The following is a 16,997-nucleotide window of genomic DNA, read 5'->3' on the forward strand; positions in this document are numbered from 1 at the left end:
ATCTCAGGGCGTGTGCGGCTAATTACAAGAGCGAGTGACTATTAAACATTAGTAATTAAAAACAAACGAGGAAATTATGACTGATCTGTTTTCTGATCTGTGTTATGATGTCGTTTCCTCGTCGCAAACACCACCTGGAGTTTTGTTTTGTTTTGTTTCATTCACACATGTTTTCCTGCAGATTTTTAAGCTGGGTTTTTCTCTCTGTTCCACCTGTAACGATAACAAATTTTGCTGGACGATTAATTGACCAAGAATTTATTGCGATAAACGACAATATTGACATCTTGAGACCAATTTCAACTAATATAATGACCATGGAATAAAAATGCAAATACATCCTCTCAGTGATCAATAAACTTGACTTTCTAAAGAACATTTAACACAGGAAATGCAAGACAACCAAAAACAACAGGCCTAAATAAAACAGACTTAACGCAGGACTAGTTTAATGTGACTGACTCACAGCGACGACTTGTTCACAAAAATGTACCTGAATAAACCAGTGTTGAACCAAACACAACCAAAGCAATAAATAAAATGGATCATTAAGTCTCTGTAACTAAATTTTTTGTCATTGTCTTACATTGGTGTATAGTGATCACTAGGGACTGCACTAATCTGCATAAATAAATTCAACTTTACGACATATAAACATAACGACTCTAGAGCCACATCAGCTGTTTGACATTATAATGTGTTTAATTCAGTTTTGTTCAAATCTCACAGAAATGAAACTTAAAACCACATCACTAATTTGCATAAACTAAGCAAAGATAAAACTCCAGCTCTTGTGTCGCTGATGTGGTTCAATTTCTGTCGGATTAAAAGACATGACTCAGGTGAATACAGGTCAGTGTGACCAGATTTGCGTTTGTCAAAACCAGGACAGCGTACGGGGGGAGGGGGGCGGGGCCTCGTCATCCACATTGAGCGACTCTCACCTGGTAAAACTTTTTCCCACTGGACACAGAAACATATGTGCTGCTTTATACACTGTGCACATGGACTCACACTTGTCCCGAACGCAACGGAAAGTGTGGAATTTCTTGTACAAATCATCGTTAAATCCACATTTGTGCTTCGGTTCGTTACAGACTGACCCACTGTTTGTGTCTCGCTCCTTCTGATGCAGAGACACATGTACACACCTGTTTGGTCACACTACACACAACAACATACATTCAGTTTGTCGATTAAAATTTACGTAATCGATGAAATTCTTAATGATCAATTATCGATTAATCGACTAATCATGCCCGTCCCTAGTGGTCACTCTCTCTGTGGCTGCTGCTGTGATCCTCGTCATTTTTCGTCATTTAAATGTTCGTATTAACCCGCGACACAGGATCCTGTTCCACTATGACGGAGCCTCTGTTCTGTCTGGTGTTGTGTCAGTTCGGTTTTCGGGTTCGGGTTTTCCAGGGGGCGGGGCTAGTTGTGTCGCTCGGGTTTGGGTTTATATCGGCAGTTGGAGTTTGACGCGTTTCTTGTCGTCGTTTGCTTTTCGCTCGCTGTGTTTGACGCTCGTGGCTGTTGAGACGCGTCCCGCTCACCAGTGTTGATTCGACATCGTGACTTGTTTTGGCGATGAACGGAGATGAACAGTTTTGTTACTCTGACAGCGGCGCTTGTGTTGTTGGCGAACCGCACAGACAGCGGCAGAAAGCGCGCAGACTACGCTCGCATCCGCTCTGTTCGATAAACACGGCGCACGTCGATTAAAGCGTCATTACTCTTGTTAAACGAGACGAGTCAGAGAGCGACAGAAGCGTCTAACATTCACATCTTTGAGAGCGACAGAGAAACGAGGAAAACAAACAAACTGCAAATAGAATTTATTGTGGCTGGAAAAGTTATCGAGCTCGTTAAAAGTTATCGTACGATTAATCGATTTATTGATTATCGTTACAGGCCTAGTTCCACCTTGTGATGTCATCAGGAAGAAATGCTCCACTGTGTTTTTAAACTCCGTACGCCTTCACTAGAATCATTTGGAGGATTTTAGTTGAGGAATTTGAACTTGTGAACTTGAAAACTACAACGTCGTGACATCACAAGGTGGAACAGAGCGTGAAAAAAACGACGAAAAACAACGAAAATCCAAGCACTCAGAAAAAAGTAAAAGTCGCACAAAGAAAAGTCGAGTTAAAAGTAGGGCTGGGTATCATTAAGAAGTTGCCGATACGTTACATACCTCGATACAGTGCGGTCGATTCGATATATTTCAAATCGATTCGATACGTTTCAATAAAAATGAATTCAAAATCATGTCTGTGATACTAAAAGTCTTTGTTAAACCACTTCATGTGCAAAGTTAAAATGAAACACAAACATTTTAATTAGGGGGGTGCAAAAATATTGAAATATCGACATATCGTATTGTTTAATGTGATGATACAGTATCGATATCGGGGACTGCTGTATCGATATATATTTTTTGGTTTATTTTACTAAATTATTTTGTTACAGCTACAGTTTTGCTGCTCGTTCAGAGGAAGGAAACTCGTTTATGCGGCACATTTGATATTTTTGCTCTTGTTTTATGTTAACTTTGCACAAAAAGTGGTTTAACAAAGACTTTTACTATCACGGCCATGATTTAGACTTATTTTTTAATGAACCATATTGAATCAATTTGAAATATATCGTATTGAATCATATCGAAATGAAAGTGTATCAAGATATGTATCGTATCATGGCCTTTGTTTTGAGGTATGTGTTGTATCGGCAAATTCTGAATGATGCCAGCCCTAGTTTTAATCATCAAAACAGTCAAAATGTCAAATGTGTTGCATAAACGATTTAACAATATAAATAATGAAAAAATGTACATATAACATGGAACAGAATGTTTTCAGCTCTGGAGATTTAGACTCAATAAACCCACAGAGTTACTCAAACATGTGAATGAAACAAACACGTCTGTTTTTGATGAGGAAACAACATTAGAACACAACTTAAACCTCATAAGAGTCATTTTTGCGTAATATCGGACCTTTGACGATTACATCACACATCCGTGATTGAAAAACTCGTGGGTTTTGGTTTTGAACTTCACAACATTAAGGCTGAGAGATAAATCGCAATTGAATCAAAATCATAATTTGAATAAACACAGTTATTAGGTCTGGGCGATACGGAGCAAAAAATATATCTCGATATATTTTGCTATGTCTTGATATATGATATATATCTCCATATGTGTACAGGAAAAATAACCCCCTAAAACTGGAAACTGGGACTTTGTTTGTTCGTTCACGGTGACTCTGGGCTTTGTTCAGTTGTGGCGTGTAGGGAGGGTGTGTCTGGGACCAACAGATTGTCGGCGTGTTCACAGTGACTCAGTTGTTCAGTCGTGTCTGGAAACGGCACGTCGCGCTCGCTTTTTCGGTTCGTTCCTCCGTTCCGTTCCTCGTCGGCGTGGAGTGATGAGTGTGTCAGTCCTGGTTTATTTATTTATGCTGAATATATATATATTTATATATTTATATTTATATATAGGGGTAGGGGCGGCAGTAGCTCAGTTGGTTGGTGGTTTGATTCCAGCTCTCGACATAAACATCACAGGTTGAGCGTCAGATCCACTGACCCACAGGTTTGGCTGGTGTGATTCCAGCTCCCACAGATGAATGCTGTCGTTGTGTCCTTGGGCAAGACACTTAACCCACCTTGCCCCTAGTGTCTGCGTACACTGGTGTGTGAATGTGTGTGTGAATGGGTGAATGGTTCCTTGTTGTAAAGCGCTTTGAGAGCCTTGATGGTGGAAAAGCGCTATAGAAAAATGTGACCATTTATATATATATATATATATATATATATAGTTTTTTTTATCCTATGCAGATGAAGAGAAAAAAAGTGAGAGAAAGAGAAAACACGGCTCCCAATAAGGATCCGGCTCCTGTCGTTCACTTCAAAGAGCCGGATCTAAGAGCCGCTTCGTTCATGACCGACCCATCACTACTAGCGAGTAAATAAACTACCACTATTAGCCTTTAGCCGTAAATGCTGCGCGCCGCGGTAATAAATGATATGCTCAAGTATCATCATTCACACGTCTGTTCACAGCTCATTTACATCAGTGCAGGTCCAGTATCAAATATACGACCAGTACAGTCACTTTACAATAGACCAATAAAAAACAGTCTGTTTATGTGCAGGAGCTACAGCAGATAATACGGTAGTTGCATGTTGAAAAAGTGTGGGCACCGCTGCATTATGGGAACTGTAGTTTAAATTGTCTTATGCATTAATAGAAATTAGAAATCGTCTCGTGGGTTTGTAGAAATGATCTCCGCGGCCACAAGTTTCAAACCCCTGGTGTAAAGAAAGAACCAAAGAAAGTCCATGTTTTCCCAGCGCAGGATTCTCCCACATCAGAACTCGTTTTTCTTCTGTTCATGTTTAGCGTCTCACACGAGGAGCCGTGTGTAAACCTCGGCTGTTTACATCACACGTCGTTTACCGGCACACACGGGCTTAGCTACGCCTTTTCCCATGATGCTTTGCCCCGTCAGATCTCCGTCCGCGTGTAAATCGGTAAACAGCGAGATGTGTGTTTGTGTTTGTGTGTAATGACAAAAATATGACTTATCACATGAGCGTCCCTTTGTGTGTGAATGGGCTCTTCCTGTTCTGCTCTGAATGAAGTCACATGTTTAAAAATCTAATTAGTTTGGGGTTTTTCTTATCAAATGTTCCGGAATAGACTGACATCTCTTTGTGTGCAAAAAGAACAAAAAAAACAACAACAAAAAAAGGTTTAATGTTACGCGTTTTTCTGATTTTCTATAATTATAATACAGTTTCCTCGTCACATGTTTAACGCACGAACCTGCAGAATCTGTGTGTCGTTTGTTCATTTGTTTTTCAAAATAAAATCAAAAATAAGAAAATGAACTTTTGCGACACATACGGACTGAACCGGGACTGAACCGGGACTGAACCGAGACTGAACCGGGACTGAACCAGGAGGGAACCAGGACGGATCCAGGACTAAAACCAGGACTAAACCGGGACTAAACCGGGACTAAACCGGGACTGAACCGGGACTGAACCGGGACTGAACCGGGACTGAACCAGGAGGGAACCAGGACGGATCCAGGACTAAAACCAGGACTAAACCAGGACTAAACCAAGACTGAACCGGGACTAAACCGGGACTAAACCGGGACTGAACCGGGACTGAACCGGGACTGAACCGGGACTGAACCGGGACTGAACCGGGACTGAACAGGGACTGAACCGGGACTAAACCGTTTTCAGTCCGGGTGTGATCTTGGTCTCAGTCCCGGTCTCAGTTCCGGTCTGTTCCTGGGCTAGTCCCGGTCTGGTACCCGGTCTCAATCAAGGTCTGGACCTGATCTGGACCTGGTCTGGTCCTGGTCTGGTCCCTGCCTCAGTCACGGTCTCAGTCCCAGTCTGGTTCCAGTCTGGTTCCAGTCTGGTCCCGGACCTGATTTAGTCCTGGTGTAGTCTTGGTGTAGTCCTGGTTCAGTCCTGTTTTAGACCTGGTTTATCCTGTTTTTAGACTTGGATTAGTCCTATTTTTAGACCTGGTTTAGTCTGGTTTTTAGTCCTGGTTTAGTCCTGGTTTAGTCCTTGCTGATGTTCAGTGATGTTAAAAGTCGCCTGCTTGAAGTTGGAAATTATTTGCTGTTACTAAAATCGCTCATGAATGCACTTTAAAAAAAATGAAAATACAATATTAATAAATATATATGATCAGTTATTGAAACTCATAATTGCAGGACACAAAAGATGCATTTACCAAATATTAAAGTACCTGTTTAAAACTGTATTTAAAGAGTAAAAATACAGTATTTGCAGAGTGTTTTAGAACAATTAAAGGATCAAATGGAGTGATTTTGATAGAGATTTTAGCAGATTTATTGAATTTCTCGAGCTGTTTTTGTAGTTTTTTGTGCTTGGTTTGCTCAAAATTTGGCCGAAAATTCCCGAAAATCAAATGCCGTAGTTGATCCTGAAGACGTCGTTCCAGACTTTTCACCCAAAAGTCAGATTTTTAACAAATATGCACTAAAATACAAAAATAAAATTAAGCCTCAGCCTGTTTCAGCAGGTTAATCCATATTCAAATCCATAAAATAAAAACGCCCAGATTGACTTTTTATACGAGTATCAGTATCAGATCAGAACATCCCTAAAACAAAGTAGTAGTAGTAGTAATAAAAGTAGTACTCTCATTCACTTTTGGTCGTAGTAAATTGCAGCGTTTTGTTTCCATTGTTAAAAAGGTGAAAGTTGAAGTGTCTGAAAGGTGCTTGTGTTTGTACAGCTCCATTTTGCAGAGTTTTAGAACAGCTAAAGGACGAAATGTAGTGATTTTGATACAGAATTTAGCAGATTTTAAGTGATTTATTTGATTTGTTCATTTTTTATTTTTTTGCTGTTGTTGTGTATTTGGTTTGCTGAAAGTTGGGACGTAAACTCAAATTATATGTGCTGAAAATAAATCTCAGCGTTTTCAGCAGGTTCAGACCATAAAGAAAAGTACATTTTGCTTTTATGCAGACACACGCTCTCAAATGAAGTTCAAAATTCAAAAAGTTTATTGTCAATTCTTCATTCGTAACATATGAAGAATCGAAATTGAGTTTCTCACTCCCAAGCGTATAAATAAATAAATAAATAAATAAATAAATAAATAAAATAAAATAAAAAATAACATAAAATATAAAATAAAATTAAAAATTAAAAAAAAATAATAATATATAAAAAAATAAATAAATAAATAAATAAAATAAAAAATAAAATAAATAAAATAAAATAAAAAGTTCAAGTGTTCTTTAGGGAGACGCAGATAGTGAAGTAGAAGTAAAAAGTAAAATACAGATAGCTAAAAACTGTGCTTCTACTTTTGCATAATTACAGGTAAATTAGTAAAAAGTGTCACATAAAAACACATCACAAAAAATCTACTTAAAATGTACCTGTTTAAAACTGTACTTAAAGAGTAAAAATAAAGTATTTGCAGAGTGTTTTAGAACAATTAAAGGATGAAATGGAGTGATTTTGATACAAATTTTAGCAGATTTATTGAATTTCTTTAGCTGTTTTTGTAGTTTTTTGTGCTTGGTTTGCTAAAAATTTGGCCGAAAATTCCCGAAAATCAAATGTCGTAGTTGATCCTAAAGAGGTCGTTCCAGACTTTTGACCCAAAAGTCAGATTTTTAACAAATATGCACTAAAATACCAAATAAAAAATAAGCCTCGGCCTTTTCAGCAGGTTAATCCATATTCAAATCCATAAAATAAAAACGCCCAGATCGTTTTTTTATACGAGTATCAGTAAGTAGAACTCTCATTCACTTTTGGTCGTAGTAAATTGCAGCGTTTTGTTTCCATTGTTAAAAAAGGTGAAAGGTAAAGGTGCTCCTGTTTGTAAAGCTCCACACCTCACCACAAAATAAACACGTGAACACAAAAGACTTAAGGTCGAGGTTTCAGCAGGATTATTTTTATTTTATTTATTACACTTTACAAAACACGAAGTATTTTCAACAAAGTCTTGAGGATTACAAAAAAAACCCCAAAAAACTCCACTCTTCATCTGAGGAGAAAGAAATGTTTGTTTGTAAACGTTAAGTGACCAATGAGATCGTTCGTTTCATGTATCGCTCAAATAAACGAATCTGATTGGACGGTTGTGTTTGGGGCTGGGTCTGGATTGACCACGCGGTCCCTCCTAAAGCAGTGGTTTTTAGACCTGGTTTTAGACTTGGCTTAGTCCTGTTTTTAGACTTGGTTTAGAATGGTTGTAGACCTGGTTTAGACTTGTTTTAGACCTGTTTTTAGACCTGGTTTAGTCCTATTTTTAGACCTGGTGTAATCCTGTTTTTAGACCTGGTTTAGTCCTGGTTTTGTCCTGTTTTAGACCTGTTTTTAGACCTGGTTTAGTCCTGTTTTTAGACCTGGTTTAGTCCTGTTTTAGACTTGTTTTAGTCCTGTTTTTAGACCTGGTTTAGTCCTGTTTTTAGACCTGGTTTAGTCCTGTTTTAGACTTGTTTTAGTCCTGTTTTTAGACCTGGTTTAGTCCTGTTTTTAGACCTGGTTTAGTCCTGTTTTAGACTTGTTTTAGTCCTGTTTTTAGACCTGGTTTAGTCCTGTTTTTAGACCTGGTTTAGTCCTGTTTTAGACTTGTTTTAGTCCTGTTTTTAGACCTGGTTTAGTCCTGTTTTTAGACCTGGTTTAGTCCTGTTTTTAGTCCTGGTTTAGACCTGTTTTAGACCTGGTTTAGTCCTGTTTTTAGACCTGGTTTAGTCCTGTTTTAGACTTGTTTTAGTCCAGTTTTAGACTTGTTTTAGTCCTGTTTTAGACTTGTTTTAGTCCTGTTTTTAGACCTGGTTTAGTCCTGTTTTATTCCTGTTTTAGACATGTTTTTACACCTGATTTAGTCGTATTTTTGGACCTGGTTTAGTCCTATTTTTAGACCTGGTGTAGTCCTGTTTTTAGACCTGTTTTAGTCCTGTTTTTGTCCTGTTTTAGTCCTGTTTTTAGACCTGGTTTAGTCCTGTTTTTAGACCTGGTTTAGTCCTGTTTTAGACTTGTTTTAGTCCTGTTTTTAGACCTGGTTTAGTCCTGTTTTTAGACTTGGTTTAGTCCTGTTTTAGACTTGGTTTAGTCCTGTTTTAGACTTGGTTTAGTCCTGTTTAAGACTTGTTTTAGACCTGTTTATAGACCTGGTTTAGTCCTGTTTTTAGTCCTGGTTTAGACCTGTTTTAGACCTGGTTTAGTCCTGTTTTAGTCCTGTTTTATTCCTGTTTTAGACATATTTTTACACCTGATTTAGTCCTATTTTTAGACCTGGTTTAGTCCTATTTTTAGACCTGGTGTAGTTCTGGTTTAGTCCTGTTTTTAGACCCGGTTTAGTCCTGTTTTTGTCCTGTTTTAGACCTGTTTTTAGTCCTGGTTCAGTCCTGGTTTACATCTGGTTCAGTCCTGGTTTAGTCCTGGATCAGTTCTCTTTTTAGACCTGTTTTAGACCTGGTTTAGTCCTGTTTTAGACCTGGTTTAGACCTGTTTTATTCTTGTTTTTAGTTCTGGGATCAGTCCGTAAGGGTAAAAATTGGATGAAACAGAAAACTGACATTATCCTTTTTTTTTTTTTTTTTTTCATTTTTCATTTAAACACAAAATTGAAAACTGAAAAAACGAATCTTTATCTGTTTTTTCCATTTTGGTTTTGGAGACAAATAATGAAGAAAATAGTTTTTTTTTCTTTTCGTTTTCTTATTTTTGGTTTTATTTTGAAAAACGAATGAACGAATGTTACACGGATTCATATCAACCACTTTTAAATTTTTTATTATTATTATTATTTTTTTTAACAGTCTCAGGTTTTTGCTGTGTAGTTTTCAAGTTAACAGCTCCCGTCTTTTGTCTTTTATTCAGTAAAGATGAACAATTCCAGCCCTGAAATGATCCAATTCGTTCTAGTGAAGCTGTGTGGAGTTTAAAAACACTGGAGTGTTTATTCCTGTATTACCTCATGACATCACGAGGTGGAACGTGCAGGGTTTGTGTGAATGAAATAAAACACAACTCCAGGTGTGTTTGTGTCGAGGAAACATTAGAACACGTCTTGTATTTCCTCTTCGAAAGCTCGGCTCGTGAACATTTATATAAACCACGATTATGTCACATGAAACAGACTGAGGCGCCGCGCACTTCCTGTTCAGGTGGACACTTCCTGTTGTGTCTCTCCTGCTGCCCTGGTTTAGACCTGGTTTAGTCCTGGTTTAGTCCTGTTTTAGACCTGGTTTAGTCCTGATTTTAGACCTGTTTAGTCCTGATTTTAGACCTGTTTTAGTCCTGGTTCAGTCCTGGTTTAGACCTGGTTTAGTCCTGATTTTAGACCTGTTTTAGACTTCGCTTAGTCCTGTTTTTAGACTTTGTTTAGTTCTGTTTTTAGTCCTGTTTTAGTTCTGTTTTAGTCCTGGTTTAGTCCTGGTTTTAGACCTGGTTTAGTCCTGGTTTAGTCTGTGTCTCTGTGCACTTCCTGTTGTGTTTACGTGGTTTCCTGTTGTGTCTTGTGTTTTGTGTTTGTCTTTATTTCTCCTCTGACGTCTTTAACAGAAGTTCAGACTGAGTGTTTTATTTAGTCCTGAATAATCTGAACCGGGACTAAACCGGGACTGAACCAGGACTGAACCAAGTCTAAACCAGGACTGAACCGGGTCTAAACCGGGTCTAAACCGGGTCTAAACCAGGACTAAACCAGGACTGAACCAGGTCTAAACCAGGTCTAAACCGGGTCTAAACCGGGTCTAAACCAGGACTAAACCGGGTCTAAACCAGGACTGAACCAGGACTAAACCAGGACTGAACCGGCTCTAAAACAGGACTAAAACAGGACTGAACCAGGACTGAACCAGGACTAAACCGGATTTAAACCGGATCTAAACCGGGTCTAAACCGGGTCTAAACCAGGTCTAAACCAGGACTAAACCAGGACTAAAACCGGGTCTAAACCGGGTCTAAACCGGGTCTAAACCAGGACTGAACCAGGACTAAACCGGGTCTAAACCGGGTCTAAACCGGGTCTAAACCAGGACTGAACCAGGACTAAACCGGGTCTAAACCAGGACTAAACTGGCTCTAAAACAGGACTAAACCAGGACTAAACCAGGACAAGACCAGAACAAGACCAGGACAAATCCAGGACTGAACCGGGACTAAACAAGAACTAAACCAGGACTAAACAAGAACTAAACCAGGACTAAACAAGAACTAAACCAGGACTAAACCACCTTCAAAAGGGGCAAAATTCAGAGTCGCCTTTATGTTTAAATAAAATAAAATAGTCCTGTCAAAAATATCAACATACATTTTTTTTAATTGCGAACTAGTTTTTCAATAATACTTCAAAACTGTACTTTTACTTTTGTACTTCATTACTCTCCACCTCTGCCTGTGACTTGGCCTGTTTTTTCGTCTGCTTATCTCCATGGAAACAAGTTTAAAGCTCTACTGTGGGACATGAACGTCTGAACAAACCACTGAAAGCTGTTGTGTCGTTTGCAGGTTCAGAGCGGAGGTGCGGAGGGAGGAGGGCAGGTGAGGTGAGGGGAGCAGCGTCGCCTCCGTCTCCCCGCTGACCCCTAGTGGCCGCTCCCCAAACATGGCGGACCGCGCGTCTCTGGGCAAAGTGAGCGGCTCCACCGAATCCGTCGCCACGGTGACCAGCGAAGAGTTCGTCCTCGTCCAGTCGAACGCCGGGTCCCCGCAGAGCTCGGAGGGCAGGCCCCGGCTCAAGGTAAAAACTACGGGCCGATCGCGCGACGTCCCGGTCCGACGCCTGCCTGTTTCCACGGAGACGTCACCGCTCGGCCTGGAATGTTCCACAGTGTGACTTTAAACAGCTCTACTTTACGTTTATCCCATTACAGGTGGATTTACAGCTCAAAAATACCTCGAAAAACAAACATTCTGACACGTTCTCCACAGATCTGACCCGTAACTTGGTCTGCTTTGGTCTCCGTAAGGACAGAAAGGTTTAATGCCACACTTCGGAACATTCTAGACGAAGTAATGACATCTCCACCAGAAAAGTTACGCAATGCACTATTAAGTAAAAGCACAAATACTACAGCAAAGAAATACTTACTTACTTAATATTTACAAATTTTGTTCAACAGAAACATTTGAATTTTTATTATTTTTTTCTAGTTGTTTTTATTTGTATATTTTTTGTTTGCTTAAAGGTAGTTTTGGTCGGTCTTGGTCTCGAGACCGGCCTTGAGACTGTTTTTTTATGGTCTTGGTCTCTTCCTGGTCTTGACCGCATTTGGACTCGGTCTTGACTCTGTCTCGAGGTCTGACACTCGACGAGTGATAAAATGGAGATTTATAAAAACTTTGATTAAAAATGTGCAAAGATGGTCTCAGTTTGGTCTCGATGGGCTGTGGTCTCAGTCTTGTCTCAGTCTTGACCTTTAAAAGTCTTGGTCTTGACTCAGACTCGACCGCATTTGAACTCGGTCTTGTCTCGGACTCGACCTCGTTTGGATTCGGTCTTGTCTCAACCTCGACTGCGTTTGAACTCTGTCTCGTCTTGGACTTAATCGCCTTTGGACTTGGTCTCGTGCGTTTGGACTTGGTTTTGTCTTGGACTCGACCACGCTTGGACTCGGTCTTGTCTCAACCTCGACTGCGTTTGAACTCTGTCTCGTCTTGGACTTAATCGCCTTTGGACTTGGTCTCGTGCGTTTGGACTTGGTTTTGTCTTGGACTCGACCACGCTTGGACTCGGTCTTGTCTCAGTCTTGAAGGCGCTTGGACTCGATCTTGTCTCTTTCTTGAAGGTGCTTAGACTCGGTCTTTTCTCGGTCTTGAAGGTGCTTGGACTCGGTCTTGTCTCTTTCTTGAAGGTGCTTGGACTCGGTCTTTTCTCAGTCTTGAAGGTGCTTGGACTCAGTCTTGTCTCGGTCTTGAAGGTGCTTGGACTCGGTCTTGTCTCGGTCTTGAAGGCACTTGGACTCGATCTTGTCTCGGTCTTGAAGGCGCTTGGACTCGGTCTTGTCTCGGTCTTGTCTCGGTCTTGAAGGTGCTTGGACTCGGTCTTGTCTCGGTCTTGAAGGCGCTTGGACTCGGTCTTGTCTCGGTCTTGAAGGCGCTTGGACTCGGTCTTGTCTCGGTCTTGTCTCGGTCTTGAAGGCGCTTGGACTCGTCTTGTCTCGGTCTTGAAGGCGCTTGGACTCGGTCTTGTCTCGGTCTTGTCTCGGTCTTGAAGGCGCTTGGACTCGGTCTTGTCTCGGTCTTGAAGGTGCTTGGACTCAGTCTTGTCTCGATTTCGAGGTCTGACACTTGACGAGTGATAAAATGGAGACAGATTTATAAAAACCATTGATATATTTGTGCCAAAATAACTGTAAAATACAAATAAATGTCAAAAATGACAAAGATGGTCTTGATTTGGTCTGGATGGGCCGTGGTCTCGGTCTCGGTCTCGTCTCAGTCTTGGCCTTTAAAAGTCTTGGTCTTGCCCTGGTCTCTGGACTCTGTGGTCTAGGACAGGTCTTGGCCTTGACTACAACACTACTTAAAGCTGCGCTGTATAACTTTTTGGTTGAGGGTCCATCACCTGCTTGTTTCTATGGCAACGTCACTGCTCTGCCTGGAATGTTCCGCAGTGTGACTTTAAACAGCTCGACTTTACTTTACATTTATTCGATTACAGTTGTTTTTGTAGCTCAAAAGCACCTAGAAAAACTGACTGGGAGCGGGGTCGCCTCTCCACAGATCTGACCTGTAACTCAGTCTGGTTTGGTCTAGATTGATAGAAAAGCTTTAATGCCACACTGTGAAACATTCCAGACAAAGTAAAAACATCTGCATGGAGAAAAGCGTAAAAGTACAGATACCAGAGCAAAGAAATAAATACACAGCTAAAAGTAAAAGTACCACATGAAAAAATCGACTTGAGTAAAAGTATTAAAGTACCCGTTTAAAAATGTACTTAAAGAGTAAAAAGTATTAGTGTTTTTGAGATCTAATAAAGTTTTAAATGTAGTGATTTTAATCCAGATTTGACCTGAATTTTGTTCAACAGAAACAATCGAACTGATATTTTGTCCGAGCTGTTTTTCAAATGTAGTAAAGTAAAAAGTACATGTCTTTACTACTTTTACGTCATTATTTTCCACCGCTGCTGTAAACATCAGCGTCTGGACTCGCTGATGTCTTGTTTTGTTTTTATTCCTTATTTTCCGAACCAGAGACGATCACTTTTCTTGAAATGTTTAACCACAAACAGTGTCAGAAGTGTAAATAATGTAGTAATAATTATAATAACAGAGGATTAGTGAGTGTTTGTGTAACTCTTACTCATCTCTAACGTTCTTTTAGCCCTGCCCAGCTCCTCAACTCACACCCGTTTATTTTCTCTCACACTCGACTTAAACCACTGCAGTCGCTTTAATGTGAAAAGTAAATTATAAACTTCTTCGAAAGGTTGACCTACTTTTTTTTTTTTTTTACTTTTAACTTGTCCTTTTGTCTGAAGAAGGAACAAGTTAAGTTAAATTTTCACTTTGGACGCGGCACAGAGTCGTGACTTCACTGGCCGTGCGTGTCTCTGTCTACCAAATACTGTCCGGAATGTGTTAATGTACGACTTTAAACCTTTTTGTCGTCATGGAGACCAAACCGGACCAAGTTACAGGTCAGATCTGTGGAGAGGCGACCCCGCTCACAGTCAGGATGTCTGTTTTTCGAGGTATTTTTGAGCTCTAAAAGCACCTGTGATTGAATAAACGTAAAGTAGAGCTGTTTAAAGTCACACTGCGGAATATTCCAGGCTGAAACAAGAAGATGACAGACAGAAAGTTAGAAAGTGCACCTTTAGGAACCAAATTAAAAACCTGAAGGTTCAGTAAGTGCTTTCTGGAGGCTTGTCACCTGCATGGAAATAAAAAGTTCAAACCCCTCCATGGACGTAGATAAGTTTAATGCCACACTGCGGAGTATTACAATCCGTGTATCATTCGTTCATTCGTTTTTCAATGTAAAACCAAAAATAAGAAAATGAAAAAACAACAGTTTTCTTTGTTATTTGTCTCCAAAACCAAAATGAAAAAACGGATAACGATTCGTTTTTTCAGTTTTCGATTTTGTGTTTAAATGAAGAATGGAAAAAACGGATAACGGCCGTTTCCCATTTACGTGACTTCTGTGACTGCGATGCCGGACTTTTGCACCGCATACGGACTGAATCAGGACGGATCCAGGTCCGAGACCAGAGCAGGACTGAGACCGGGACAGAGCTGCTCTGGTCCTCCGCGCTCAAGAACCGCGGCTGGTTCCGAGGTGGAGCAAAGCCTCCGACTTTGGTTCAAATGGACCAGGTCCGGGACCAGACCGGGACCAAAGCGCTACTGAGACTGGGACCAGACCGGGACCAGAGCGGGCCTGAGACCGAGACAAGACCGAGACAAGACGAGACAAGACCGGGACCAGACCGGGACCAGACCGGAGGCTCAGAGCCCACGGCAGGACCGGAGCTCGAAGCTGAGGCTCGGACCCCGTGGAGGCTCAGAGTCAAAGCTCGGAGTCCGCCCTGGTCCCGCTCTGGTCCTGGTCTGGTCCCGGTCTCAGTCCCGCTCGGGTCTCGGTCTGGTCTCGGACCTGGATCAGTCCTGATTCAGTCCGTACGCGGTGCAAAAGTCTGGCATCGCAGTCACGGAAGTCACGTAAACGGGAAACGGTCGTTATCCGTTTTTTCCATTTTTCATTTAAACACAAAATCGAAAACTGAAAAAACGAATCGTTATCCGTTTTTTCATTTTGGTTTTGGAGACAAATAATGAAGAAAACTGTTGTTTTTTCGTTTTCTTATTTTTGGTTTTATATTGATTTATTACTGTGGAAGAACTTTTCCGTGCCGCACTAAAATCTCATGTTTTTCAGTGCTGTAAACAAAAACAAAAAAATGAATACAAACAAGTTATATTAAGTAAGTCTTCATTTATATATAGTGCTTTTCACAGACATTTTTGTCACGAAGACGCTTTACAGAGAATTATTCAGCATTATTCATTCACTCTATACTTGGTGATGTAAGCTACGGTTGTAGCCACAGCTGCCCTGGGACAGACTGACAGAAGTGCGGCTGCCATGTCAATCAGCGCTCTGACCACCACCATCACACACACACACCACTTTCATACTAGACAATGTGGCTGAAGTGTCTTGCCTAAGGACACAATGATTAAATTGATTGTTTTAATTGACCTTGAATATTAACTGTTCGTGGAGCCTGTAACATGTTTTTTTTTTGTGTTGATGGAGGAAACTCATTCAGACATGGGGAGAAACCTGCAATCTCCACACAAAAAGGCCTGGTCGACCTGTGGATCAAACCCAGGACCTTCTTGCTGTGAGGCATGAGTGCTAACCACTCAGTGACCGTGCCGCTGATTAGTCTATTTTTCTGGGAAGTGACACACTGTGGCTTTTATATGAGATACACCCATGTTAGGCACAGTTTGTACATAAAGTCATTTCAATTTCAATTTTAGATTCCTCCAAATTAGAAATTTCATTGAAAATTTATTTATTTATTTATTTATTTTGCACATATAACATGACAATAAAAAGAAACACACTAGATAAAAAATAGGTGCAGGAAGAGGCAAAAAACCCAATAGGGCGAAATATTAAAGCTTCCACCTTATGAAAACATGAAAAATTTAACATTATCATTGTGCATAAATATATATATTAGGGCTGGGCAAAAAATTCATAAAAATTGCATTAATCGCATGAGTTCGAGTGATTAATCGCATGTTATATGGAAAACCAATTAACGAATTAAAAGTTGTAAGTACTTTTATTGGAAATGTAAATGAAAGAGTCAAACATTTGTTGTGCAAACGGCATTTCTTTCACCCTCAGAGTCTTCATTTTTCTGAAGGATCAAGAAAAAATATTGAATGGACTTTTGTACAACTAATATATTTTTGGGATATTTTTATGCAGTGAATAAAAAACACGACACTAGTAATAATTTCTAGATCATTGTTATAAACTTGGACTGATATTTCTTGGGAAACAAACGGTTAATATAAAGGAATGGAAATGGACCAATCACAGTTTTTCTTCCAGTGGAATCTGGGTAAATCAGTGACTCCCCCTGCAGCGCTGAACTAAACAAATAAGCTCAGCTCAGAGCTCACGGCTGGTCCAGCCGGAGCCAGAGCCACAGCCAGAGCCCAGCCAGAGCCGGAGAGCCGGAGCCGGAGCCAGAGCCCGCGGCCGGAGCCAGACACGTTGCATCTCATGTGGTCAGAAAAAAGTGAAAAAAGTGTAAAGAAAAGACGTCAAACTTAAAGAAACACTTGCGATGGACTTTTTCAAAATAAAAGCTAGTGAGAAACAGACGTTTACAATTAAATAAATAAATAATAAAAACTGCGTTAACAGCATTAAACCGTTAACAGCATTAAACCTGCACGAAATATCAAACATTTCCTCAA

General features: G+C 40.3%; 1 protein-coding gene across 1 annotated transcript in view; it reads left to right on the forward strand.

The window, feature by feature from the left end:
* LOC110170338 (rab GTPase-activating protein 1-like) overlaps positions 1–16,997 on the forward strand; it is a 98,654-nt gene that overhangs the window by 11,442 nt on the left and 70,215 nt on the right. The window contains exon 2 of the mRNA XM_055165261.1: positions 11,047–11,278. Coding sequence (XP_055021236.1) covers positions 11,144–11,278 — 135 coding nt within the window. The 5' untranslated portion in view covers positions 11,047–11,143. The remainder of the gene's footprint in view (positions 1–11,046; positions 11,279–16,997) is intronic.

This window comes from Boleophthalmus pectinirostris, unplaced genomic scaffold (genome assembly GCF_026225935.1).
Source record: "Boleophthalmus pectinirostris isolate CB_2022bp ecotype Guang Dong unplaced genomic scaffold, ASM2622593v1 HiC_scaffold_7, whole genome shotgun sequence".
Taxonomy (NCBI): domain Eukaryota; kingdom Metazoa; phylum Chordata; class Actinopteri; order Gobiiformes; family Gobiidae; genus Boleophthalmus; species Boleophthalmus pectinirostris.